Source organism: Malurus melanocephalus, unplaced genomic scaffold (genome assembly GCF_030028575.1).
Source record: "Malurus melanocephalus ecotype Western Australia unplaced genomic scaffold, MMel_1.1 scaffold_163, whole genome shotgun sequence".
NCBI lineage: Eukaryota > Metazoa > Chordata > Aves > Passeriformes > Maluridae > Malurus > Malurus melanocephalus.
Genome location: NW_026623395.1, coordinates 655,704 through 683,483, shown reverse-complemented (window position 1 = coordinate 683,483; position 27,780 = coordinate 655,704). Strand labels below are relative to the sequence as shown.

Below are 27,780 nucleotides of genomic sequence, written 5' to 3'. Positions count from 1 at the left end.
TGGAGTACATGCCCAGCTCCATGTTAGCAATGCTGTCTAAGTTCCTAGGAGGAAGATCATTAAAAATRTGTATATTACAAAGTATGTTCTTCTACCCTTCTCTTAGATGAACAATACAGCATTTCACAGAGTGCCACATAAAGGGAAAGACAAGCTCATTGCTATAGCAGGTGGTGTCATTATATTCTGCAATAAAAAGAAAACTTCACAATTTTATGTACCTGCATACTTTTTTTATGTACCTGCAGACTTTTCTTTTTACAGGGTAAAGAGATGCAAAAAATGAAAGATGTTCTGATTCAAAATTCCGTAATACCAGGTTTCTACAAGAAAAATAGTCTGTTTTTTTTTTATTTAGATAACTCATTTGTAGTTCCCTGCTTTCCTACAGCTCCAGCAGGAGCAGAATACAGTCCTTTTCACCAGAAAACTTTTGCTGGATAAATTGAGAATATGTGATCAATCTCTCACGTCTCCAGGCCTCTGAGCTATATGGTGCTGTGTTCTGAGGTGTTCAGATAGCTACTTCAGAATGGGTGATGTAGTAAGAAATCACAATACTGTTAAAATTATTTACATTAATTATTTATAYATATATTGGAAGCTCACTATAGCCATTGCTGCTGTTCCGTAATTTCTGTAGCAAAAGAATACCGAGCTTGTGAAACCCTGTTTTACCATCCCAGTCCCATCTGGAACACTGCAAGTCTTTCTGAACCTTGCTATAAAGCAGTATCATAAGGATTAAGGAACGCATTAGCAGGCATACCAGTAATTAACAACTTATAAAATGCTTACATCTTAATTCCACTGCAGATGAGAAGCATTTTGATGAAAATCAGATGTACAAAAATGAAAACAAGAATTTTTAAGTCAGGAATGGAAGAGCAATGGTGAATGAAGTCATGAAGGCTTGAAATTCATTGCTTCCCTCAAAYACACTGGTGACAGAAAAGCAGAAAGCCAGCCACGATAACACTTACGTCATAGCTTGGTAAATATATTCAATTCCATAGCGCATTGCAAATTCATCCACGATTTCCTGTGCAGCATCATCAAAGTACACCTTCCAGGCCTCATCRCCTTTCACTTGGGGGATTTTCACAACGCCATTAGATTTAACCTCCGTCAAGTAATGGAAGAGATTCTAAAGACAAGAAATGTTCCCAATAGGAAATTTTGGCTTTTCAGTAGCATTCTGAAAATATATACTATACATAGTCATCAATATATTAATTGATAGTCCTTTTTCTAATTGTTTATTTTTCTGAGGACTGCCTCAAGCTAGTCTGCAGACTTGCGATTCAGCACATTGTATCTCCTTGATATAAAGTCCTGTCAGTTAGCTGGCACAGAAAGTCTGCTACATAAAAAAAGTTCAGAAACTCCTCGTTTATATGCCCTTGTTAATGAATGAAATCATGATGTTGCAATACGTATTACAGCATTTCAACTTTAATTGGATCTGTGACCAATAAATCTCAAATTCATTATTTAAGTCCTTAAATTACAGGAAGCTAACAGAAATACTGCAGGTGCCTCTCAACTTGTGCAAGGTGTGCAATAAAGTGTAGGTTTGGTAACCTTGGGAACAGTTAGGATTTGACATTCATGGCATAGAATGCTTCTCTGATTGCCTAGCTCCATATGTATTCACAAAMTGAACAACAGATTTTATTTTGTATTTTCAGTGACTGAAAAATCCTTTGAAATACTGCATTTTGTTAATAAGCCCATAACTGGCTTTTGGATTATCTTAAAGCATTTGAATGTTGTCATTTACTTCATAGGTCCATCATTTGCAATTTCTATCAAAATCTATCAGCACAATTGCCCTGAAAATCTAATTTTACAAATGGTGAACAATGGGATTTTGTGGCTATGTGCTAGTGGTAAATGTTCAGCCTTATATGAGCTATCAGCTTTCAGAAACTACTTGTATTTTTAGAATAGAATTTCTACAAGGATCACTATTTGAAGGAGGATTACTCAATTACAAAGCAAATCTTTCAGAAGACACAGTGATTTATCAGTGGTGATTTTTATCAATGTTGACAAAAGCTAAACTAGATGAGAGGAAAATTAAATTTTATACTGCCTGTGCTTCTCCTTTTTCTCACTCTCTCCAAAATATGAATTACTGTAAAAGAAAAGAAATCCTTTACAGTACATATCTGTAATATATAGAAATGTTTGTGTATTCTTGATGTTAGCAATCACATACAGAGTATCAAAGCACTAAATCAAAAAACAGTGCAGGGAGAGTTTATCTGGCTCAACCTCCTTTTCTAACACCCCCTGTCAGAAATGATCTGTTGCTCTTACGTTGTTCTGCCTTTGCCTCTGAACACAACATTTCTTCAGCAATATAGAACTGGAAACCTAAAATAAACTTGTCCTGAASTACAGCAGCAGATATTTGTTTCAGTGCTCTAATATTCAGTAGCTGTTTCTTCCTGATCCATGCCACAGCTGAATAGTAATTTCTKTGTGGTTTACTGTAACTTCTCCAACATACCTCATGTAGACACGTGTACTGCACATGGTAGGGAGCAACTTTCTCCTCTCCTTCTATTTCAACATTGATTTTCAGTCTAATGGCACCAGAGACAGCAGATTTATCTGTTCGCTTTTCTGAAGAGGGGAAAAAATAACACATTAGTAACTACCAAGAGCACATGTGTCATATGAAAAGCTTTCATAAATCATTCTAGTTTAATGCTTTTAAAGCCGGGAAATCCTACTGTGGAAAACGAGAATGTTTTTTTAGTACCTCACACATGGTTCCGGCCACAAGATAGAATATCTAACTACGAAGTAATGAGTCTTTCTTATTTTATCTCCCATATTCAAACAAGGCTGCACAGCAATTTATTTACTACTTCTCCCTTTTAAATTAAAATGAATTTTCTACCTGATATCTGTACTAATTATTTTTCTTTAGTTGTGAAGAACAACCTGGACTACCATGTCTGAGTGTGATGGGTTAATCTCGGCAGGTGCCCACCAAAGCTGCTCTATCRCTTCCCTTCCTCTGTTGGACAGGGGACAGAAATGCTAATGAAAGACTCCTGAGAGAAGGACAGGGGAGAGATCACTCACCAATTACTTCCATGGGCAAAACCAGACTCAGCTTGGGGTAAGATTAATTTGTTACCAGAGAAATCAGAGTAGGATAATGAAAAATAACCCCCAATCTTAAAACACACCTTCCCCTCACGCCTCCCTTCTTCATAGGTTTACTTCAGTCCTGATTTGCTCTACCCCTTCCCTGCCAGTGGCATAGGGGGATGGGGAATGGGGGATTGTATCCTTCATTTTCAAATCAATCTGTAATGTTTAATATTTTTAAAGTTATCTATTGGCACCAAAGCTATATATTTTGACGTCCCAAAGTTAAAGACAGTAAGATTCTACCTAAATTTGTTTTAAAAAAATCAGTAAAAATCTTACCTAGATTATACCATACATCCATTTCTCCACTTAGTGTTCTTACTTCAATGATGGTTTGCCCAAGGAAGTCATCTGATTCCTTTTTGAAATGCTGTTTTACTCTAGATTTGATATCATCATCTTCATCCCATACTCTCACTTTTATTCTATCTGTGGAGTTATGRCATTCACTGGAAAAACAAAAATAAAACACAAAATGTGAGTGAGATATAAATGATATAACTCTGTACTGCTATCTAGTTCATTAACCTTGATTTCCACACACTTGCTTAACTGCATCAAATGTCAAAGCACAAACAACCTGCAACATCCAGAGGAATAAAAGGCCATCCCACATTGCCAGGGACAAAACTACAATTACTATATTTATGACAATTACTATAAATAAAGAGAAAAACTTGATTGAATTATACACCCATAGAGATTGTATTTAGGAATGTCAAGAACTTCTTCACTAAAATTATTAATTAGTTTAAAATGCATACTTCTTGCTGCTATTATTTAACAAGTATCTTAGGAAAGATACAGTAAGGTCAAGTTTATTAAGGAATGTTATGTAGTACATACAGTAAACTACCAAAGTAGTAACCTGGAATAATACAAAAAGTGAGAAAAAAATTAAAGAATATTTTCATTGTGTGTCACAAAACTTTTGTTAAAAACCAAGAAGTATGCACAAACATCCCAGSAAGACAAGAAAGGCAATCAGAAAAACCTAGGAAAAGAAGTAGCTGCTTCCTTTAAAAGATACATTAATGTTCTTCAAAACCTCCATTCCTGGGTAAGGAGAAAGAGTAGGGACCATGCCATATTCTAAAAAAATTTTGCAAATGTAAGTGGCTTACTAACCCCTCCTGGGTTGAGGGGATTTGAGAAACTGCTGGATGTATGAGGGGATGAGGTGGCTTCACTTGCAATCTGCAGAGTACTCAGTGGAAAAAAAAATTTATACTCCCAGCTGCACACTGCATGTATTTGCACAGAAATGGAAAAGAAACTCTATTACTGCTTATTCCTATAAGGCACAATGACTGTTTCCTATTCATCAGTGATTGCTTTCTATGACTTGGTTGGAATATCCCAACACTGACTGCAGAGGTCTGTGTTAGTGACAAACTTTCAGCTGACATTTGACTAGTAGGGACCTGGCATCAGTTAAATTGATGCTATATGCTACAGTCATGCAGCAATACTAAATATGTTTTTTAATATCTGTTCCCTGATGTTACAAAAATATTTTAAATATTGCATATCTTYGTTTATCTGTAAATTTGACTTTAAAGTGTAGCAGCAAATTTTCATCTTCAGCAGGACCTTAGTTTGACACTTGATTAAGAGTTTTTACTTGAATTCTATTYCAAGCACTATCACTGCTCAGTGATCTGTCTCAGTGTTTGCAGTGTTAAAACAGTAAWACTCCAACTTAACTTCCAACCAGGATCCCTCAGGGGTATTCTAAGAATTAATTAGTGRTGGTAATGGGCTTTGGAAGTATAAAGTGTGGTAAATGGTATTATTACTGTCAAGGCAAATCAGACATTAAAAATGACATGCACAGCTTTTCCTCTGCCACACTGCGACATMATTCAGTACCACAGAAACCTTTGCATCTGTCTTTATTCCAGATTTTAACTTTGCAGATAATTCTGGTTATTAATTTGTACATTGTTCCATGATTAGCAAAACTAATAAAGCACAGTTTCCTTTTGTCTTATGACCGGCTTCCCTGACATCCAACAGACCACAATCATCCACTGAATCTTCTCCCAAAGTTGGGGTTTTCATATATTGCYCCTTCAAGTGTACTCCTGGTGTATGTTATGGGGTGAGCTCATACTGAGGACACTGTTAGGATCTCATCTCTCTCTRACCACATATTGTCATAGAACATGACAGACATGAGGCAAGCTGTAAAATTTCTCTGACTGATCACAAAATTCAAAAGCTATTGGCAAGGACATACAAAACATAGGAAGATACAGATAGATCAAATAAACATCCCTGCCTTAAGAAACTAGGATAAACGCAGAAACCATTTAATTTTCCTGAAATGTAGCTCAGTTACTGCTTAACATTGCTAGAGTCCTGAATTGCATTTAGCTGTGCACCCAACAGAAATATTTAACCTGAGATTTCTACAATGACATAGRGAGATCTATCACTGGTGAGGTATTTATGTGACCCTCATCACCATACCTCTGCTTTTAACAGAAATCTTATTACTGCTTTGCTTTTCAGGTAGATGCTGCATATAAAAAGTCACTGTGTRCTTCAGCACAAACACCATATTTTTTATTCTCCTGAGACAACATGAATTTCCTTCTGATATACACTTAGCTGAGCAAGAAATATTTATTCAGATGGTCAGGATGACTGTACTGTTCCCTTCTATCTGCAGTTGTCTTCAAAATCCTTTTCTCCTTTAATCTTAGGTTAGTGAAACATGGTGAGTCCTATCACAACCAATGCGTTAACTCATGCTCACATTTGTGTAGAAACTTTAGCACTGAGTCAGCTCTGCTACWTTGGTAAAGTTCCTATACAAGACCACAAAAATAGCATGGATTTGTGTTTCAAGAATGGAAGAATGGATGAACAAATATTTCTCCTGGCCTGCCCTGTGGCAGTGTGACTGCAGGGAGACTTACAGTGTAAAAGTTATAGAGCTGTCTCTGAATGATTCCGCTTACCTGCCCAGACTCTCAGAAACAGCCCTGTGTAATGACATGCATGTTCTGCTTTAGTCACTGGTAMCATCTGTGCAGAAGCTCCAGGTGGGATTCCTACTTCTGTTTACTCCAGGAAAATCAGCCCAGGGAACTAAAGCTAGACAACATATGCTATTTTCAGCGTTCCTCTTGTAGCCACTCTGCTTTATACACTCAGTAAAAGCATTCAGAAAAGTGTGATACAGGAAGATGAGAAGTGAGTTGTTCCCTAGCACACAGAGAAGGAAGGTACTGGTGCTTCTGAAAACTAGAAAAGTTATACTATATGCAGAGATGCATGATAGAAGAGACTGTTTTAATAATTTACCAGCAATCTGGTGATASCACATTACTCCTGCATTTCCAGAATTCCACTCAGATCTGAATWATCCTCACAGAATTTCAGCTTAGTCTGATGGCTAGAGTAATAAAATTGTAATAATAAAGTATCTTTACAATAGTACCCAAAGGTACTATTTAATATTAGATGCACTGGCATGACCTGATTTTACATCTCCCCCAAGAGATCTGCACCCAGTGTTAAAATGACAACTAAGTGAGACTGTGCTACCTTCAGTAAGTTCAGGAAGCTATTCATTGCTATTATTAGCCTCATCTTTGTTATTATTGCCAATGCTACAAGCCAGAACCAGATCCACACAATTGCTATGAGAAGTCCACTTTGCTCTTAGGAGTTCAGAGAGAGTTCTATGGTTCCTGAGGAAATCTATTCTATAACTTCATAAGTCCCACTTTTTCTAAAGTMTGATTTAATGCTTTCTGAATGGAGCTTGTGGCTATTACTTCTTGTTCTACTATAACAGTAAGCATGGAAAATGATGATTCCTTTCCTCTTTGCAGGAGAAAGGATGTGTTTAAAGACATCCTTACCTCCACTACTTGTCTCTTCTCTAGTCTGGACAGTCCCAATTCTTTAGCAGTGTTGTCACGGGCCATGCTTTCTGATAAAGTAGAATGAGACTAATTATGCTTTTTCTTGCATTATTTTACTCTGTATTAACAAAAAGAGAGTTGTATAAAATTAATCTGGATTGACAGCAGTTTGAAAAAAAGACTCAGACCATGCATGCTGTAATGTGAAACTGAAAAACATTATCATTGAACAAACAATTTATCATTTGAATTGTTTCTTAAGAGATGTTCTGCTCTCTTGATTTGGGCTGAGGCTGTGAGATACAATTATTTTAATTAGCAGGATGTGTCTCAGAAATTTGGCTGATTATTGAAGAAATTGTAGAATGGATGAATGTAGTAAACTAATGTGTAGGTTTTATGACTCAATTTATTTTATGTAATATAATTCTCTGTTACATACTCTTGCTTATGAGACAATCCTTGAGTTATTTCAACAATTCTAACAAAATTGTGTTTAGATATGACTGGAAACTGGAGCACCATTTCAACAGTCAATCAATCATGTTATCTTCAGATACATTGTAGACCATACTTTTTACAGGTCAGTTCAACTGATCAAGAATGCATAAAAGAAAAGCAGAAAGGGTCTTTGGTGAATTGACTTGGCCAATTATAGTAAATATTGCTTTAAATGGATCCAGGAATCATTTATTTCAGAATAAATGATGTGTGAGTGCTACACTTTAAAGTATTTCTGAGGAAAGAACATCTACAGCTGGATGACTGAAATCAGTTTGAGCAAATATTATCATGCACTGAAGGTAGCAATATATATCYGATGAAATTATTTATTACAGCCCTTATACTAGCTTAGTGACAGCCAAAATAGAAAGAAGAAATAATGGAAAATAATCATCCAGTTACTTGAGACTTCAGTATTACACAATTAATGGGATCTGAGGTGTTTATGAATGGCCAGAGGAAATGTGGTACCTGCAAAGTCAGCAGGGCAATTTGGAGATGTGTGATTGCTAGACAACACAGTCAGAAAAAGCAGATTTCTGTATTTCAGTAATCAACTGTTGAAAACAGTCAAGAAAAGAATGAGAGCAAAGTTTTATTACAGTGTATCAATCTAAAGGTTTCTACAAAACTGAAAATGATACTGCCAAAAGATATCTTCCTGTAACTAAAAACATGAAAATGCTGTCCCTTTTCCTGTAACAGAGGCCACRCTCAACCAGAAACAGGTGACAGCTGCAGGACTATTCCTTTGCTCTGTCATTGAAAGATCTTTCCTATCACTGATGTTTTATTGAAAAAAAAACAAACCCCAAAACTTCTCTATTATCTCATTTCTAATAATGGCAGGAGAAAGGATCAAACCCCATTGGACCTATGCTACATTCATTAAATGAACAACTGCTGGCCTGTTTACTTGTCTACCYTGTGCACCAAAAAGCTCTATTTTCATCATGGTTTATGTGCTCCCAACTTAAACCTACGCCAGTATCCCATGCTCATTTAGCAGAGGTCACACTATATTCTGTTAGAAACATTCCCTCACTGCTACCCTACAATCATAACTGGGTTATCTGTGCTTCTAAGAACTAGAACACTGCCCTAACTCCATGTGCTATAACAGAGCACATGCACAGTGGGGAGCCAATGTTTTTTCCAAGTCCTTGTTTTGGAACAGATGGGAAGATTTAAATGAATGTTTTGGTATAAGAAGTCAGTGTAAGCTTGTAAGATTTTCAGACATCTTATTTGTGCATTTTATAATTTAAAAGTTATAATGATCAATATTAGATTTTAAACAAGAATATAACATATCACTAATAGAAACTAATTTAAATAATAATACTTCCCAAGTAAATTAAATGGTAATATTGATTTACTGTAGATTTAATCTTGTGGTTAATCATTTATAGTTTATTTAATAAAATTTAGAAATTCTCATATAATTCTTTCTCTTTTTAGTTCTCTCATACAATAATTCTCTCTCTTTTCAGTTAGAATCCAAAGCATTAAATAAGTCAGGGAGATTATTTTARAAAGCACAAGTGCTATAAACATGTTGGAAAATGCATTCAGTTCAAAGCAGTTACTCTTGGAGTAACCTCTAGGAGGTTCATGCTGCAGTAAGGTTTGGAGTTGGGTATAAATGTTATTGCTAGGGCAGCAGATGATAGCAATACTTAGTGCTGGGTGAAGAAAATAGAGATGATTTTCAGATTTCTTGGGATTTTATTGTAGCCCTGCTCATATCTTTGAGAAAACACATTTAAAACTTTCTACCAAATTTGTTGAATTTTTCATTCAATTTTTAACATGATGCAACTCCTACAATTAAATGTTAGAAAGTAATTAAACTCCTACTTTTAGGTTACTGAAAGYCATTCAATGAGGTATGATGCTTTAACTGTTACCAGAGTAACACAATTAACTCAAAAAACCCCCACTTTCTGTASGGAGTTAGCTCATAATAAGTTTCTAGGTGTCTGTTTTCTCTGAATGAACTATTTATTTCTAACACAAGTGTTTGAAACTGAAAGGAATGGGCACACATTTTTAAGAAAGCTGGATTCCCTTCCCTAGCAACTTTTCCAAATAGAAACAGCATCTTGGACCAAAACTCTTTCAAACTCACTACTGAAACAATATCCTTCTCCTCAATAAGGTAATGGATTTTGGTCAAAAACCAGGGAARTGCTACAGAGTGAGAAGGTAACCTGTCATGTTGACATTGCACCTTCTCGAAGAAATCAGGGCTCTATTACAAACGGCTGAACCCTCACTGAGATTGTTTCCACAGTTTATATAGATAGGAATAGTGACAACTTATGCCCTGTTGATAGGAGAAAAGGAATATGAGAATAAACTAAAAAATGCTCTCCACATCAGACTTYTGGACAACACTCAGTCTCTAAAGGCATGGACATCCGAAACACACCAACCCTGAGCCTGGAGCACACCACTTGCTACCAAATTCCCCAGTTACACCTCGGAGAATCACAATGCCAAACAAAAACACATTTACCTTGCATGGCCAGTATCTGTCACATAGGAAGGTATTTCAAATGCCAGTACTTGGTATGCAAGGTTAAGTATGAAAACTGCTGCTCAAGTTCCCTAAAAAATTAGAATAAGTAGACACCACCAACAGATACCCCAAAAGACTTAATGATGAGCTGCATGATCACTATAAGATAAAGCCACAATAAACTCTGATGCCCTCCCCATTCAGAACTTGCTAATTTCATAATGCAATGGATATGTATAGTACAGACAAAACRTATTTCCAAATGAAGCCAGTATTTCATTTGATACCATTATATTACCTAAATGGAGACTAAGAAAAGAAAAATCAACAATATTTTCTATACTTACAAATAGAACTTTTCATCCCATACTGGATTCAAGTTTCCAAAAATAGTTTTTGTTCTTCGCTTGTTTTTGCCAACTTGCACAGTAACATATGGGTCACTTGAGCCAGTTTTGTCCTTTGCCTGTAAGCCCTGAGCACAAAGAACTGAAACAAAAGGAGARAAATGTACTTTAGCCCTCATAACCTTTATTGCCAAGTAAATGAGAGTAACAATAGCAAAAACCCTCAAAGTGAAGGCTCATGAACGAAAGCTTTGCAGATCATTTTCCCAATGTCTGTAACTCTGGAGACTCACAAGGTTTTTCTGGACTGTATAAAATAATGTAAAATTATATATTTGATTATTTAAAAATACAGTTTAATAGAGTAATAAATATAAAGATTCATTACTGAGCACCACACAAATACTTTTCACACATAATTCAAATACTTTTCTCAAACTTTGGTTTAATCAAAATGGCAAAGAATATAGTGTTGCATAACTTATCTTGAGACTGGTGATTCCCTAAAATTCCCTGCCCCCTTAATAAATAAACAAAAATTTCCAAAATTTCTCTAAAGATCCAAACAAACATTTCCAAAGTAGAACCTCCAATAACATAAAAGAATCTGCCTTGTGGATTCTGAAACTAAATATGATGAGCATGGCTATCATTTGTCATTTGTCCTCCGAAGAGATGAAGCATGATTTTAAAAATACTTTCTATGCTATCACAGAGAGGGTGAYAGTTCAGCTCAATTATCATCAACTGTTTATCTATTTGCTATCCTTTCTGACAGTTAATGTGGGTGTATAGTTAATGGATACAAATTTAGTGGCAAAGAGCAATACATACAATTTGATTTTCCATCATAGTTCATAAAAGTGGAAATCTCAGGAGAATGCAGAACTTTCAAAGAGAAGCCTACTAAAGCCAGAGAACTGCAGCTATAACACTTGCTGTCTTACCATTCAGCAGAGCTTGGTTTTGTTATTTTGCACATATGATTTAAATCATCTCAGAGGTAACATTTAGTTAACATTCTCTGATGTCAATCATTCTGGATAATGAAGCTCCCTTGGCGTGCTCATAAAAACTATTACCTAAAAATGGCACCTTGCTCAGCACATCAGCTCTCGGTGTGGGTTCAGTCGTATGTGCTGACTTCAGTGAAAGAAGTAAAATTCTGCTGTTCTTTGACACATCCAACTTCTGAAAAAACTCTTAGGAATGAACTAGCATATTCTGTCTTCCCCATTTATTCTRAATCCACAGGGAAATTTTTAGAAGGAAAGGAAGTATCTTTCTCCTATTTATGCAGTAGAATGAAGTGACATCCTAGAAAAAGTCTTTAAGGATTGTTGAATTGTATGTGTTATACCAGCCTGAACRCAAGACAGCCTTCAGTATCCTTCAGAGGTAGAACTAAAAGTAAACATATGAATTAAATATGTCCCTAGTGCTTGGTGACAGTCCCAAAATTCCACAATTATTCTTTTGAGTTTCGTGCACCACACCTCAACCTTCAGAACAGCCCCCATTTATGCTGAGGTTTTAATTAAAAAACTGAAACATCGAAGTCAGAGAACCTGGAAATCTTTATGAGAAACCAGGTTAATGCAATTGGAAGCCATCTGGAGTATGTTCTGAGTGAGCAGTATTATGCAACATCAGCATCACTAAAATGGAACACACCCTTAGTCAAGCAACAAGAATGGATAATGAATTTCAAACCAACAGGATCTGGAATTGCAAGCTCAAGTATTTTTTAGTCACTCAAACCCATTTTTGGTGAACYTTAACTCTTGTGGTTGCTGGTAAAAAGCTCATCATTAGCACAGGAGATATTGGTAGAAGGWAGAGATAAAATGTTTTTATTGTCTTCCCTCCTAGAGCAGTAAAATGTAAAGTAGTTTTGGCCACTTAAAACTCAACTCTTGAGGCTGGCATTCCATAAACTCAACTGTTTGTAGATGCACCAAGCATGCAACTGAACACACAGTCCAGCTCTACCTATAAAAAATCTTGCTCCTGAACCAGGGGAATCTGAAAGAAAGGGCTCTTAGAACGAAACAAAATTACCTGTGATGGTTATTTTTGCTGACCATTTGGATGTTCCATCCAAAACACTTTGTTTTGCTGCTTTTGTATATTGTGCAAAATCTTCTTTAGAAATATTAAACATTTCCTGGATCACTTCAAACACCTCTGGTCTATTTTTCTCTCTAATCTTCATTCTTTCCTTCATAGCACTAATAATATTCTGTGTTTTGTCTTCTGCACCATGTTTGGAACTTTTCTCAGCTGCCCCTGAAATGAGAGAAAAGATCACCATTGTAATTAAAAATTAACTTTGTTCTTTTTCCCCTCTAGGGTCTCCAGTTAACTCTTAGTRCTGCAAACTTGAAGGAGACCTTTCACCTGAATAATACCTCTATATATTCTTTGTGATAGCTAAAATTATCAGTTGATTTAGTTAAACATGAGAGGATAATATTCAGCCTCCATCAGTGTTATGTGTTATACCTAAAAATATTTATTAAATCAATATTATTCAGTACCCATCAGCACTTTGAAAACATCTCAACCTGTGAACTGAGCAGTAGGCACAAATTTGTGATCTCAAAACTCAATCATTAGACACTATACATGTGCTTGGGTGGTATTAAACTTTAAAGCTTTTTGGAAAAGAGAGACCACCCAAGAAAATAAAGTATCACAGGTATGGAACAGAGATGTTTCCCTCTCCAGTAAAATGGTCATTACTGATAATTTCAGTTAAGTATATGAGGATGGGAGAAGAGATCATGGATGGGAGATGTATGTGAGAATACTTCTAGACAGTGTTAGCCTGTAGAGGCATATCAGGCAGAAAATACTCAGGTAATTTGTTTGGGACATCAAAACCAACAGTTTTTAAATTAATAAAAAATATTTTAAGTAGACTGAGTTGTTGCACATTTTATTTCAGTGCAGATCTTTGCAGAAGTGCTCTGGAGAGATTTCTCTCTAACAATTGTAACTAATCTCATAAGCACTTTTTAAAAAACAAAGAGAAGTTCACCTTATAAAATATCCTTTGTCTGTCAAAGGAAAAGGTTTCTGATCAATGTCTCTACAATATACTCTCAAAAACCCCAAAAATTCAATCTTGCAGCAAGATATGAGGAAAGAAACATCAGACTTGTATGATCAGAATGGTATTATAAATGTAGGAAGCAAAATTAAAATTCCTGCAGTGCTAAAAAGGCTGTTCCAACTCTTGACGAGATTAACATATAAAGCAAGAGAAAAGAATACACAAAATTTTATAATCAAGGACACACTGCYACTTGCTATAGGCATTGATGAATTTTGGCTCATGTTGTTAAACACCACTCAAAGGCTTTTGGCACTAAATATCAGAATCTTCATTATCATTAGCAGCAGAAAATACTTCACTCTTCCAAAAAGTTGTGAAAGCATCATCCAACTAGCCGTCCTCAACTCCTGGGAAGATTAATATAGTTCCCTTCAAATGGACAGTAAAATTACCACAAAATAATATTGAACAATTTGCTATGCAATCATAATTCATATGAATTATGCTTCTGAAGAAGCTCAGAGTTCCTTTATAATACAATCAAACACCAATATGGTMTTTTGAAGGAGCTTTTGTTGAGGTACTCAGCTTGCAGTGCTAAAGAAGAAATTATAAGCTCATCTATAGAGCTGGAAAGGTCATCTTTCAGCATAAGATTTCAATGAAGTCTTACAAACCGAATATTACACTGTTTTCTTCAGTTTTCAATGTGTTTGCAGATTTCCTAACACCCTGGAGAACAACATTTATCTATACATAGAGGTGTAAAGTGGGAAGGCATAATGTTGTAAGATTGGAAAAGTGTGGGTTGAGACACCAGGCACCAGTGAGCCCAGTCTGCTGAAAGGCTGAATTATATGGCTTCTTCCAGGTGTTTTCTGTGGCTACTAAATCTTGAGAGATCTTGAAAATCTCTTGGTCAGAGAACCTAAACTTTTTGAATGTGGAAGACCAAAATCATAGTGATTAAAGATTTTTCCAGACAAAAAAATTAGGAATTAGTGGAAATAGAATTATGCGCTACCATGAAACAAAACACCAGTTAAAAATTCTGATTTTATTACAAAAGAGATGATTGCTGAGCTGTCTGGAAAGCATGGCAGGTCATTCTTAGAAGATGCAGGAATGAACTTTTATTAATTTTCTCTTATTTTCTGCCCTTCCTTAAAAAAGTAGAAATGTAACATCACAATTGAATGATAAATCCTGGGCACAATGGAACGGCAATATCATATTCCTGTTAGAAACCCTGCTGATTTTTGAGACAGCACAGATAAACAAAAATATGTGTTAAAATACAACTTCCTTTAACTAAATATCTTTCTCTTTATCCTAATTTATTTATTGTAACTAGTTTTACATCCTCTACTGCTGACAACCTCTATTGCTATCTATCAACAACCCTTTTCATGCAGTATTGATCAAACTAATTAAGACRATAGTGTAACTTACATTGCACAGGCAGTTAACAAGCTCCTTTTACCCTAGGGACTGAGACAAACTCAACATGATTGAAATAAATTCTAATTTAATATTGCACCGCGTACAAGAAAGGGATCGAGGATGAGAGATCTAATGAAAGTATCACTTTTTTTTTTCTAAATCTAATGTAGAACAAGTTTATATATTGACCCTAAAGATCTGGAGATGTGGATTAATTTCTACAGTCTACATTAGCAATCATTATATATGAAAAAAAAATTACAGAAGTTTGGAGGCCAATACATCCTAGTGATTATGAGATGGGGAAAAGCATGACTGGGATAATAAAAATATCTRCATAATAATATAAAATAAATATCTACATAAAAATATAAAAATAACTACATTTCACTTTATGACACTTAGCATCAGCATTCTCAGAAATAAAGATTTAACCAATTGATCCATTCATTTTTCAATGGAAAACAATGAACATGAATCTCATTTTCAAAGTAGCACACTATGAACACTGAACAATTAATCTGTTGCAAAAAATATGACAGGATGCCCAGAAATATTTGCATACTAATGAGAAGAGTGGGATCTCTTAGGCATGTTAAATATTTTATCTGCAATTTGCCTTCTAGAGGTTTTGGTCTTTCAAGACTCAGTTGCTCAATGTTTTCAAACTGTTCATACCATAGATRACTGCCAATCCTATTTATTTTTTGCATGCTCTCATTTTTTACAGGATTTTTTTTTGGGCTGGTCATATGGACCAGGGGACAACAGCTCAGTTTCAGCCACAGTGCAGAACCAAAATTAAGCACAGTCAGGAAGTTTGATTTAGAAATTCATCACTGATTTGTTCTCCAAGGGGTCAGTTGCTCTGGGAAATTTTTATTTGTTCCTGAACAGTACAAACCTTGAGCATCAATCCTTTGTGACAGCTCCTCACACAGAGAACACAGTAAGAAGAAGAAAGAACAGAGTGAAATATCTATTTAGTTTTCCTACATGTAGAAGCTCTGGAACATATCAACAGTGAACAATGTTCAATAACTCCAGAGTAATAAAAGCCCATTCCATTCCAAAATCAGAATATCAGCAGATTTGCAGGTCTTGATTTTCTATTGCTTTAAATCTTATGTAATAATTGTGTTGTAATTTAAGTACGATTTAAATATACCTGATATATTTTCACAGGAGAATGCACGGTGGCTGGAACCAAGCTGGGCAAAGAAAATGTTGTTTTGCCTTAATTCTAGTGCCAAATGTCTCACTGACTGAACATTTTTTTCCCTTACACATACATGGTTTTGTATTTTGAAGGAACAACATCTTACTTACTGTTTCATATTTTTTTCTTTAATACAGCACATCAATATGACTGCAATAAGTATCAGGATTTCTTTTAATCTTTCCTTTGACATCTTTGGCATTTTGAGTTAAATAAAACAGAGAGGGTTTACGCCAAGTAATAAATTGCTCCAGGTATTACCATAGGCAGCGGAAAGTAAATAATTCACCGGTGTACCAAGCATTATTTTGTAAATGCCCAGCAGCATTTGACAGGTTTCAAGAACAAAAGTGGAATTAATAGAAGGTATTCCATAAAGGTTACGGCTAGCTTCTCAATTAATGAGCATCAATGTGCCTTCACTGATTTTGGGTGATCTGGTCCTTCATTTCAGGATASAGCTGAATCTACATACAGAACCGAAAGGTGTGAATTAATACAACASTTTAGCTGTCAACAAATACTCACTCTGCAAGCAGTCAGCATTTAGGAGGTCTTGGCACTTGTCATGGCATTTGACACCACATTCRGTGCATCTCATGCCTTGTCTGGCTATGCCCCAAAGGAGGCCTTCACATTCATAGCAGTATGTGGGAGTGGTAGCTGTCCAGATTTCAAAGTTATGAGGTGTAGTTGATGATATTGGATAGATCAAAGCCTGCAGTGTCTTCTTGAAGACATGTATTTTCTGTTGGGCAAGAAAAAAACCCACTTCAGTTTAACAAAATGAACTGTTTCTTAACTACATGTCATTTACACTTAAAATGTTACAAAATATCAGACTATACATAGAAGTATGAACTAATTTACAAAATAYTGATTTACTCATTTTGCTTTACATTTTGAAGACAAAAGAACTCAGGATGACTGTTTTGTCTGATTGCACAAAGAGCAGTTAAGATGGAATCAAATCACTCAACACAGTCTCATATATACCTTTTCATATTTTGAGGCAGAAATAAAAAAACCAAAACCAGCAGCATTACATTCATTGGGGCATTTTAAGTAGCTTCCTGGCATTAATTCTGAATAGTTAAATACTTCCTATAGGAACTCAGACACATTGCAAAACATGTCTTTTGATTATATGCAACACTATCCTTTAATATTCAAAGTCTAAATAATCTCATCAAATAAAAGYGAGCCAATTTTAGGGTTCTTTTTTATCTGCATTCCTACAATGGCACACTCACCACTTCCTTTTTAAGCATCAATTTGCTTTTTACTGTAGATAAAATGATCCATACTCTCAAAAATCCAAACCCTTTTCTTGGACTGCTTTGGCTTAAGTTCCACGACTAGTTCTACTACAGAAAAAGTTATTGGCTATTCTCTGATTAGTACAGCAATAACCCCAATCTCAGCTCTTTAGTGCTTAATAAGGTGAAAACAAAGCAGTCCCCGCAGTTTYGTGTGTAAAACCTTGGCTTATATGGGGACAACAATCTGATTTGTTTATTTGAGCTTTYTTTCAGGCACTCAGATCTTCTAGGTCCAGGCAATTTATTGGGAATAAGAAGAGCTCAGCAGCCKGTAGACAGCACTTGGCACCACACAAAAATATGATCTTAGGTTGGTTGTGGTTTTTTTTAGGGGGTGAGTGTTCACTAAACACACATGTGACTGCTTTGCAAGCATTCCCTTATAAATGAATAACTGTTTCTTTTAGAGAGAAGAAATCATATAAAAAAAGGTATCACAGTGGGATATTTCTGAAAGYCCATCTATCCTACTATGTCTTCCTCTGCTGTGGATATAATGCAAGGCAACTCTAATGCTGACTATACGRCTGTAGTAAACTGGTGAAAAAGATTTTGGGATTTGTCTGGTTTGTCTCTGTGCTTTAACATCACTGCCACAGTTCTGATAGTACAGGAAGCAAGGCAAATTTATTCAGTTCAGCATTTGTTAACACTCCCTTATCTTTAATATTCAGCTGTGGTAAATATATGCTAAATACAAGATATTAACCTGTCTAAAAACATGCTGACACATTCTTGGTTTTATATTCCTACATCTCTACTCAAACTTCTAAGATATTTTACTAGTAAGAGACTGTCCRATATAAATCAAATATTTTTTTGCATGCATATCTTTGTAATTTTGCACAGAGTCATCAATTCAAGGATTTTGCTGCTGTGAGAARACCATTACCATGCAGCCATAAATCCACTAATTCATAGGGTCAAGCACTAAAACTAACAAAACCAAATGTTAGGTAGCTTAGGCTGCAACAGCTCTTATTGAAGTTAAGAGTTACTGCTGAAAACAGTATCTGTGTTGTGAAGCCTGGCCAAAGATATACAGTGAGACATATTATGGACATTTGATATGAGCATTCTGAGAACAATGAAAAACTGAACCAAGAAAAAAAAAAACTGATACAGGAGAAAGGACTAAAACAAATACTGAATTTCTCTCCAGGGTGCTTCTTAGCCTGTCCTAATAACATCCCTGAAAGCAAGCAAAGGTGTGCACCAGTTTGATTTGGCAGACCCTAAGGACTGTGATAGTTTAGGCCAAGTAACTCTGAAGAATTCATTTTTGTACATTTGTCCCCTTTTGCCTTCCATGTTACAGGGCCCAGAAAGAAAACTAAAACAGCCTAAAGTGAAATTACACAGCTTGCTGAGGAGTCATGTTTCYCAGAAACCACCGATTACACTCTTCTACTCCTGAACCCATGTAGCCTCAGTATAAATCCTGCCCTTTCACCCTGTTCAGCTCCAATGTTTTTTCRCATAAATACTTTTAGAATTTTGCCAGTAACTTTTATCTCCTTCTGAAAYGTCAGTAAGTATGAAATGGTAGAGATCAACAGGCCTTAAAACAAAACATTAGAGGGTAAATGAAGTTTTCAGCTGAAAGACACAATTTGTAGATTGRTTTTGCTGCTGAATATGTTCTTTCCCCTGTTGTCAATAAAGCAAATTGCAAAGGAGAATTTTATTTCTCTTACTATCTAGAGGATTTAATTCCTATCACTCTTCTCTATCTAAATGTTTCTGTTATATGAAATACAGAGCATAATGACATGGCATTAATAGCTTCCAATATAACTATATAACTAATAACTGGTTTGGCAACATTTAGCACTACTAATATATATAAGAATTATTTTGTTATCTGTTTATCCTCTGAAGGGAAATTTACTTCTGTGATATCCTACTTGAGATGCTTTTCCGTGTCATTGATGTATTATTTTCAAAAACTTGCAGCTCTGTCTCTTTGCTCAACAAAGCAATTCAATGGCTGCTCAACTGAAAGCATATGTCTAAGTATCACACTGGTTAAAATGTCCCTGGATCTGTGCTTGTGAACATACAACTCACTGGGTCATGTGCGTGTTGCACCAAAAGGACAGCAGTGACAGGTGGCAAAGCTCAAAGTGTTAACCTCAGGGTGTAATTTTTTGAGTAGGTGGCACTTGAGTTTTAATAAAAGGCGTTAGTTCAAAGAATTTCCATACTGAATCTAATCAGCCAAATAACCTACACCCACCAGAGTCACTAACATTCCCTCCAGAAAAAGTTGAGGAAGGGTAAAAACTAGAAAAGCCTTAATCAGAGGAATAGCTTGCCCAAAGGGGATTTTTTYCCCTTAATTTTCATTGGTAACTCCATTTCTTCATCTGCATTTCACATCTTCATTTTGTGGAGAGTATCTGGAGAATTCTTTCCTGCCTGAAAATGTCTGTCCTTTCTGTTTTCAAATCTTGCTCTACCCAAGAGTAATGATGCCCTAGGTTATTAAGTTTGGCTGGCTACTTAGAGGCAGAATAGAAAAGTAGTGCCTTTCCCTTGTTTTAAATATATTGCAAGAGGCTTTACYGGCTGTAGCATTACATTTATCTGTAAAACAGTGCTCCCTGCCCCTACTGGAAGAACATTTCAAACATCAGGTATTTTCTACCTCAGCAATCCATCCTTGAGCACCACSAAATCATAATTTTATGACTGCCATGTAAGCACAGAAAGTTTACAATAAATCAGGTAAGACGGATGGATGAGTTCATATCTGTGYTATGAGTTTCAGTTCCCAGAACACCTGTCAGTATTTTCTGTTTTCCCATTCTTCTGCCATGGACCTTAACAACAGATTAAGAAAAATTCAACTCCTCATTTTTCTTCAAAATAGAAGGTATTTTAGAAGGCKATGTATGCACTACCAATTGGATGAACATAGAATAGGCCTGTATTTCCTCAAATTACTGTATTTACTTAGTTTAGTCATATACATCTTCTCACACCACACTTTAAATATTCCTGAAGAAAATGGCACCCATTGTGTTTTCATTAARAAAAATTTCTTTTGCTAAATCTAAGTGAAATCAACAATGGAAAACCACAACTCACATGTTTTACTGGCTATGCCAATACGTTTCTTCAAAAGATTCTTTTGGTCACTTCTTGAATTAAATATTTCTCATAGAATCACATACATTATTAGCATGAGTTACATTTTTTAAAAAAAAGCAAATAGTGTCCCAGCTACCTATAAGAACTGGGAAAAAATGATCACAAAAAACCATCTTGCAGATGTCTGCCATTCTAATCGCACTCATTGTGTGATGAAGAAAAAAAGATGATGAAAGACTGCAGGTAAATATGGTACAGCAGGACAATTTAAAACAAAAATCCTCCCCAAGTAACTCGTTCGTAAATCAAAGGTTTCTTGCTTAGTCCCTTCTGACTGTCATGAATGTGAGTCAGCAGAAGCAAACCTGGTCTGGCTAATATGTATCAGGCAGCAAATTCTGCTCAAGATTCCTCTAAGTTCCCATACAATAAATGGAATGCAGTCAACTTCATCCAGTTTGCAGTGTCTAGCTGAAATGATTTTTAGAGCTCTTTGAACAAAAATGTCTCTGTTATTTAAAAGACTTAAACGTGTCATTGAAAACACTTACCATTTCATCAGTATTTATGGAGGTCCGGATGAGCATGGCCATGGAAATACCAGATTTTCGAGCTGCGAGTGTCTGTTTAAGGCAAATGCAAGAGTTACTAATTATAGGAATAACATCAGCTGTTGAATCTAATGGAAGGCAAACACTTGATTATGGAAGGCAAATACTTGATTATGCTATTGGATGTAAACAAAACCGTAGAAGATACAAAACCTTTTAGTTAATATTTGCAACCCACAATTTTTAAGGTTTCGGTACATAATGGAAGTACACTCTCCWTCATCATTACTGTTTCTTTCAGCAGTGCCCAGTTGAACTGCCATTTCTAATATAAAACCTGTTATTCAGAGGTTTGTGACTCAGTTTTTTTAAACCACAGGCTGTCACTATTTTTCTACTTTGCCAACCAAATTAATGTGGTACAAGGACAGGCATCCTGCCCTAATTTGGAAGCTGACTGTGCCTGCAGCAACAAGGGGGATAGTTTTGAGGAAGTCTTACAATTCAAGTTGTCAGKCTGTATAACTTTTTGTAACTCATTGAGCATTTTTAAACTGTGTGCATGTATGTAAAATGCTACTTGTCTTAAATAAAAAGACCTTGAGAAATCTTAAAGTATTAATTTCTTTGAAAACAATATTAATTAAATACTATGGATAGTTGTATGGAGAAATGCTCCAGTTATTTGAAATAGGAGAAGACACCAGAACTGCCACTATCTTTCCTCAATTGGCCATATGATGTTATTGGTATACGGGCAACTTCTAGTTCTGAGGACCATGCRTTTGGATGTAGAGATAATCTCTGTTGCTCTAGTAAGGTACATACAAAGGACTGAAAACAAGGTAATTTTAGTATACAATAAACAAGGAAATTTTATATTCCTTATTGCAACACCCCAGAAATTTAAATGGGTCCTTGAGAATTAACTAGCAAGTATAATGATCAGAAAGAACCTTGAGGAAATGAATKCTGTGTGTTTTAAGAATAATATATCAGATATGAATATCACTTCCGCTATCAGTAATACTTTTGACCTGACAGAAACAGATTAGATTCAGTCCATTGTGCAAAATATCAACCATAACACTGTTATATTGCTGTACTTCACCTGCAGGGCTGGTTTCATTATTCCTTTCTCCCATTCTAAATCATTCCAAGTGTGTTTGTACACTTGTGCTTTATCTCTGTGCTTCTGTCATCCACTATCTGCTTTGTCATGCTTTGCTGCCCTCACAGTCTAGCAGTGTGTGGATCAATTATACCACCCASTAACTGTAAGTCTGTTGTTGCCTTTGTTGTGAGGATACAGATTTTTCACGTAACTGTGAAGTGGATCTCTGTAGTCCATCATTGCAGAACTATTACAGCAAAAGTTTAAATGATACTTGGTATGTGACATTCTTATTTTTGTGAAATACAGACTGGGCCGGAAGCAATTTAGGCTTACATCAGCACAGGAACTGCATCATTAATCTCTGGATGAAGAGGCAATTCCAATTTCTTCCAATTATATAATTTTAAACACTGACATATTTAAAATTAATTTATATTTATTTATTTATAAGACCACTCAATTTTAATTTTAAATGTTCACTTTCCCTGATTCAATTTTCAATAACTTTTTCTTGATAATAATTAAACTTGCAGACTGACACAGAATTATTAATCTTGTGAAACCAATTATAGGGGAAGAAATCATCCTTGGCCTAGTAGTATTTGATTAATCTCTCTCCTGTTACAAAGAACCTTCTGTTTTTTTTTTCCTCTTTTAAACTCAGCAATTTACCAACTCTATGCAATTAATTTGCTATCAGATTTTCCATTCTGTTATTAGTTAGAAATAATTCTGTTTATTTCTGTGACCATAATTTAATTCTATTTCTGTGAATATGGCAAGTTCCATCGGTGTGTGCCAGTCAGATCAACAAAGTCACAGGAAAGATTAAACACTGCTCAGGCTTTTTTTYCCCCACTTTTTGTGACAAAATCCAACACTACAGGACCCACATATCAAAGTTAAAMATGACAAGTAAAATTGTTTTTGGATCATTAAGAGCCAAAAAMCAATTTTCATAACCAGTAGAGTTTTGGGTCTTGAAACAATGTACTTGAAAAGCATCCATCCTTTGCTCCCTCTTGAAGCATATTTTTTTTCTCAAAGAATAGCAAAGTACCCAAGTACAATTATGCACTACACTAGTTTTATAGTTTTGATCTCTAGTCTTCATGTCCCTTACACTTGGGAGGGGATTTGACCCTTTTAGGTCTCAATTGCCCAATCCCAGCTATTCCAAGCAATAGAGCAATGTGAACAACTTGCCAGGACAGGAGCACAAAGGGTATAATAACATTAACCTCAAATAGAGGGCAGTGGCTGCTGCTGTGCTCTGTCCTCCAGCAATACACCAAAGAACATGAGCCAGCAGAACTGCAGTTTCATGCTATCCCTCTAAGTCAATAAACAGATACTATTTCCTGTGAGAAAAAAGAAAACAGGGAAGCAAATTTGACCCTGTCACATGTCCTTCACGCCGAGTTCTCCCAAGGGGTGCCCTTGGAATCATGGAGCTTTGCCATTTTGCTCCTTAATCAGAAATGTGTCTAAAATTACAGTACAGTGCCCCATAAAAAATAACAAAACCTAATAGGAAACAGATAATTAGGCTTAATAAAGTATTTGCCATGGTGGAAGAAAGTGATATCTAGAGGGATTTGTGATAAAMCAGTAAATTTAACAGTCATTCGGATTAAGTTTACAGAGATTTTAGTGAAAAAATAAAAAAGGACACACAAGGATTATTTCCATTTATGTACCCTTGTCAGARCAAACTACATCTACAAGAGAAAACTCATAAAATAATTCTGTTCTGAAACAGTGAAGATGTTGATAATTCAATAGTGTGAAGCACTGAGCACACAGCAGTGCCACTCCTTAAGTATGGAGAGAAAGAAGGAGGAGTGAGCATTTTGGAAAGAAAAAGGGGGAAAACCTGCCAGATTTATCTGTGGGAAACAAGGTGACAGGTTATGAATGTAATGAAAATATGTTTCCCCCTATTGCCTCTCTGTTTTTAAGCAGCAACAAGAAAGAAAGGTGAGTGCAGCTTATCAGCTGGAAATCAAAACTGTCAGAGCATCAAAAGAACAGGGTGAGCAACAGGAACCTGTAATGTTTCACCTCTCTCCTTTAACAGGACACAGAACTTGTCACAGGACTTGTTTRCCCTCTCCAACTGATGTTCAGATGCTATTTCATCTGTTTCCTTGTGTGAAAATATGACCTGAGGGGCATAAAGACCTTAAGTACTGTTGAATCATTAATATATGAAAAAAWTTATAAAAAAACCACCAAAAACCTAGCAAGAACCTCAAACAGTAAAAGAAGATGATAAAGCAGACCATAATCTATTTAATTTTTAATTTGTTTTCCAAATCCCTTCTACAGGATTTAAAATAAATTAGACTCCTTCATGCTCAAGGCCTTCTAGATTCCCTAACAACTTGTATCTACACTGTCTAATTTATTATCTCCAAATTTGCCTTAGCAGCTTAAATAAATAAATTAATATAATTAGAAGTCATTCTAGCAAAAACACTGAAAAATGATAACTGTAAGTAAAAGCAAATTTGACTTAAGCTACAATTACATATTAAGTGATCAATTGCGTTGGAAAAAAGRAAAAGTCCTCTATCACAATGAAATAAGCAAGCTGTGTTTTGCACAGCTAAAATAGCACCGAGGAGCGAGCAGTCAGGCTAATGTAAATGTTCGTGACTCCTGCCTGTGCCATGCAACATTCATTCCTCTGGTTTTACAGAGGGTTTCAGTTTTTTGATCATCTTTTCTTTAAAAAAAACCTACAGGCAGCTATCAGCAGGAAAAAAAAAAGTTGAGGACAAAGTATTTTGTACCACTTTACTGATGCTGATAATATTTTTAATGTGATGTAAAAGTTACCCACTAAAGGTGAATGTGACAAAAACTCCACTGTTTTAAGCATTTAAARCCAGCACAATTTCAGAACTGTTTCTTTTGGGCAACTGCAGGTACATGAGTCTAGGGATCTCAGCTTCATTATTCTGGAAGAGAGATTTGTACTCTTGTTTCTTGAGGYGCTGGGGTGGAGGGGGTAGGAAGGAGGAAAAACGTAACTTGAGAGGAAGTAAGTTACTGAGTGAATAACTTAGCCCTGATTTGAAATTTTTCTATTAAAAAGGTTGATGTCTAATCCTCAAATATTCAATAGAACTGCAATCTTAAGCCCAGAAAACATATTTAAAAAAAAAAGGACAATTCAGCTCAACTACACAATCATGACTGGACATAACTCTAACACCATTTGCTTTTGCTTCATATTTGTAGCACAAATACAAAAGCATGTCCTGAACAGCCTCAAAGATAACTACATTATGATTTCCATTTAGCAGAACTAAAAAAGCCTTCACAAAYATACAAATACTTACTGTTTTATTATTTATCTACTTAATGAATATTTTTATTATTAATTTAACCCGWTTTGCTTATCAATGATTAAAGGAGTTAAGAAAATGGACTGTATATAGCAGAATTAATGTGAAATAGATGAKGTATTTAGCTGACAACATACAGAAGCAGAGAATATGACAACTGCAATTTAAATGACTATCTTCTTGATATGAATATTTAAATTACCGTATTTGAATTCTAGCCTCTATAAATGTTTTTGTTGTGGAAACACGGAGTGTGAAAAAATTTCAGTGCAGTATCATTTTAGCTGAAACAGGCAGTTGTTTCATCTGGTGTTACACTTCAAGAGACTGTTTTACAACAGCAGCAAAGATTTACAAATTATTCTTGTGTTCTTATAATCAAATAATAAAGCTAAGGAGCATACATTCTTGAGTGATCAAAAGAAGAAATTTGCCTGATTACAGTGCTTGCACAGTACAAAGTCACCTCAATTCAAGCTCTAACTAATACAAAAGAGAAGATGAGTTTTTAAAATCAGAAGYTACAGCAATTACATCAGCAGGTGCACTGGACACTTTTTTCTGGCTCCACAGTAAACAGAGTTCATGCTCTCTGTATTGTTACTGCACTTGAACCATCACTTTTTTCACTGGCTTTCTCTCCTGCACYAGATATATTCTACCAGAAGTCTAATAATGATCCAGGACTGAAGCAAAGAGAATGGTGCCTGCAGGTGGATTTTGACTGCTTTATCCCCTCTAATGACTCTAATGAATGAAAAAAAAAACCAAAAAAAACTCAAAGAAAGCAGAGAATCCCAATACACTTTTTTAGTGTAAAAAAGAACTCAGAGGTTTAGGAGGAGATCACCCAAATGATGGAAACAAAAATGGTGAAGGGTCTGGAAGTGAAGCTACGTGAGGAGTGACTGAGGTCACCAGGTCTGTTCAGCCTAGAGAAGACTGAGGCAAGACCTCAGTGCAATTACAAATTCTTTTTGAGGGGAAGAGGAGGGGCAGGAACTGATCTCTGCTCTCTGGTGACAGTGACAGGACCTGAGAGAAGGGCCTGAAATTGTGTCAGAGGGAATTTATGAAGCTTTATCAGGGGGATTTAGGTTACATATCAGAAAAAAGGTGGTATCAGTGGTCACAGCACAAGCCTGACTGGGCTCCAGAAGCATTTGGACACTCAGGCACATGGTGTAWCTTTTRGGAATGGTCCTGYGCAGGACTGGGAGTTGGACCTGATGATYCYTATGGGTCCCTTTCAACTGAACATATTCTGTGCTTCTGTGTTAAAAACRGGATTTTTCAAAATGTGAATTTATGGAAACAAATGGGAGTCAGAGATATSATTTTAAGAAAATGTACACAATTTTGATAAACAAGATATTGAGATGCTATGCTGGAAGCGTGAAAATAATGGAGTGGAACTGGAAATAGAAAGGAATTAGGAAAATAAGGAAAAGTGTATCTGATTGATAGCAAGAGAATTTAAAGCAGGGAACACTGTCAACTTCTCTTTCTCCAAATATTTTGGGCTTTCCCATACCACAGGGGAAGCTTCATCCCTGAGCTTGAGTCCTAAACACTGTGCCTGTATCATTAGAAAAGGTATTTGGAATATACTGATAACTTTTTAACATAAACTTTTTCTAATGATTTTTGCATACATGATGCAGACAACATATTCACACAAGGTACAATCTCTCCTATGACTAAATTGTTTGTCATAAAATATTTTTTCTATTTTCCAATAGAAGGTCATRATAAATAAGACATTAATGGAATGTGTAACAGTTATTATGGTCACTTTAGAACATTTATCAATATAAAAGTACTTACCATAGCCTGAAAAATCCAGACATGATAGGAAAGAAATTATAAGGAATATTAATGATTTGTCAGATTTATTGAAACAAAAAATTATATTAATTTTAGTCAGCATCAAGAGACTCTAGCACTCATTTCTAGCAATGTTATTTCTATTATGCTGAAACAGTCATAAACATAAAAAAGAATAATTTACATTTATTTGTTGTCTTAATGCATTCTGAGTTATACCGTTCTGTAAGCAGTTGCAACAAGAATAAAGCAGTGTCCTTTAACATGCATAAAAGTGTCACAACAGGACAGTAGTTTATACTCATGTTTAATACAACTAATAAGAGTGGAGAGGCTGTCAAAAAGATGGTTTTAATGA

The 27,780-nt window shown here is 35.6% G+C and overlaps 1 protein-coding gene across 1 annotated transcript in view; it reads right to left on the bottom strand.

Annotated features, from left to right (window-relative positions):
• The window catches only part of UNC13C (unc-13 homolog C), a 123,334-nt gene that overhangs the window by 74,532 nt on the left and 21,022 nt on the right, over nt 1-27,780 (bottom strand). The window contains 8 exon segments of the mRNA XM_057372082.1: nt 984-1,147; nt 2,519-2,634; nt 3,454-3,623; nt 10,431-10,572; nt 12,492-12,719; nt 16,682-16,901; nt 21,123-21,194; nt 27,423-27,428. Coding sequence (XP_057228065.1) covers nt 984-1,147; nt 2,519-2,634; nt 3,454-3,623; nt 10,431-10,572; nt 12,492-12,719; nt 16,682-16,901; nt 21,123-21,194; nt 27,423-27,428 — 1,118 coding nt within the window.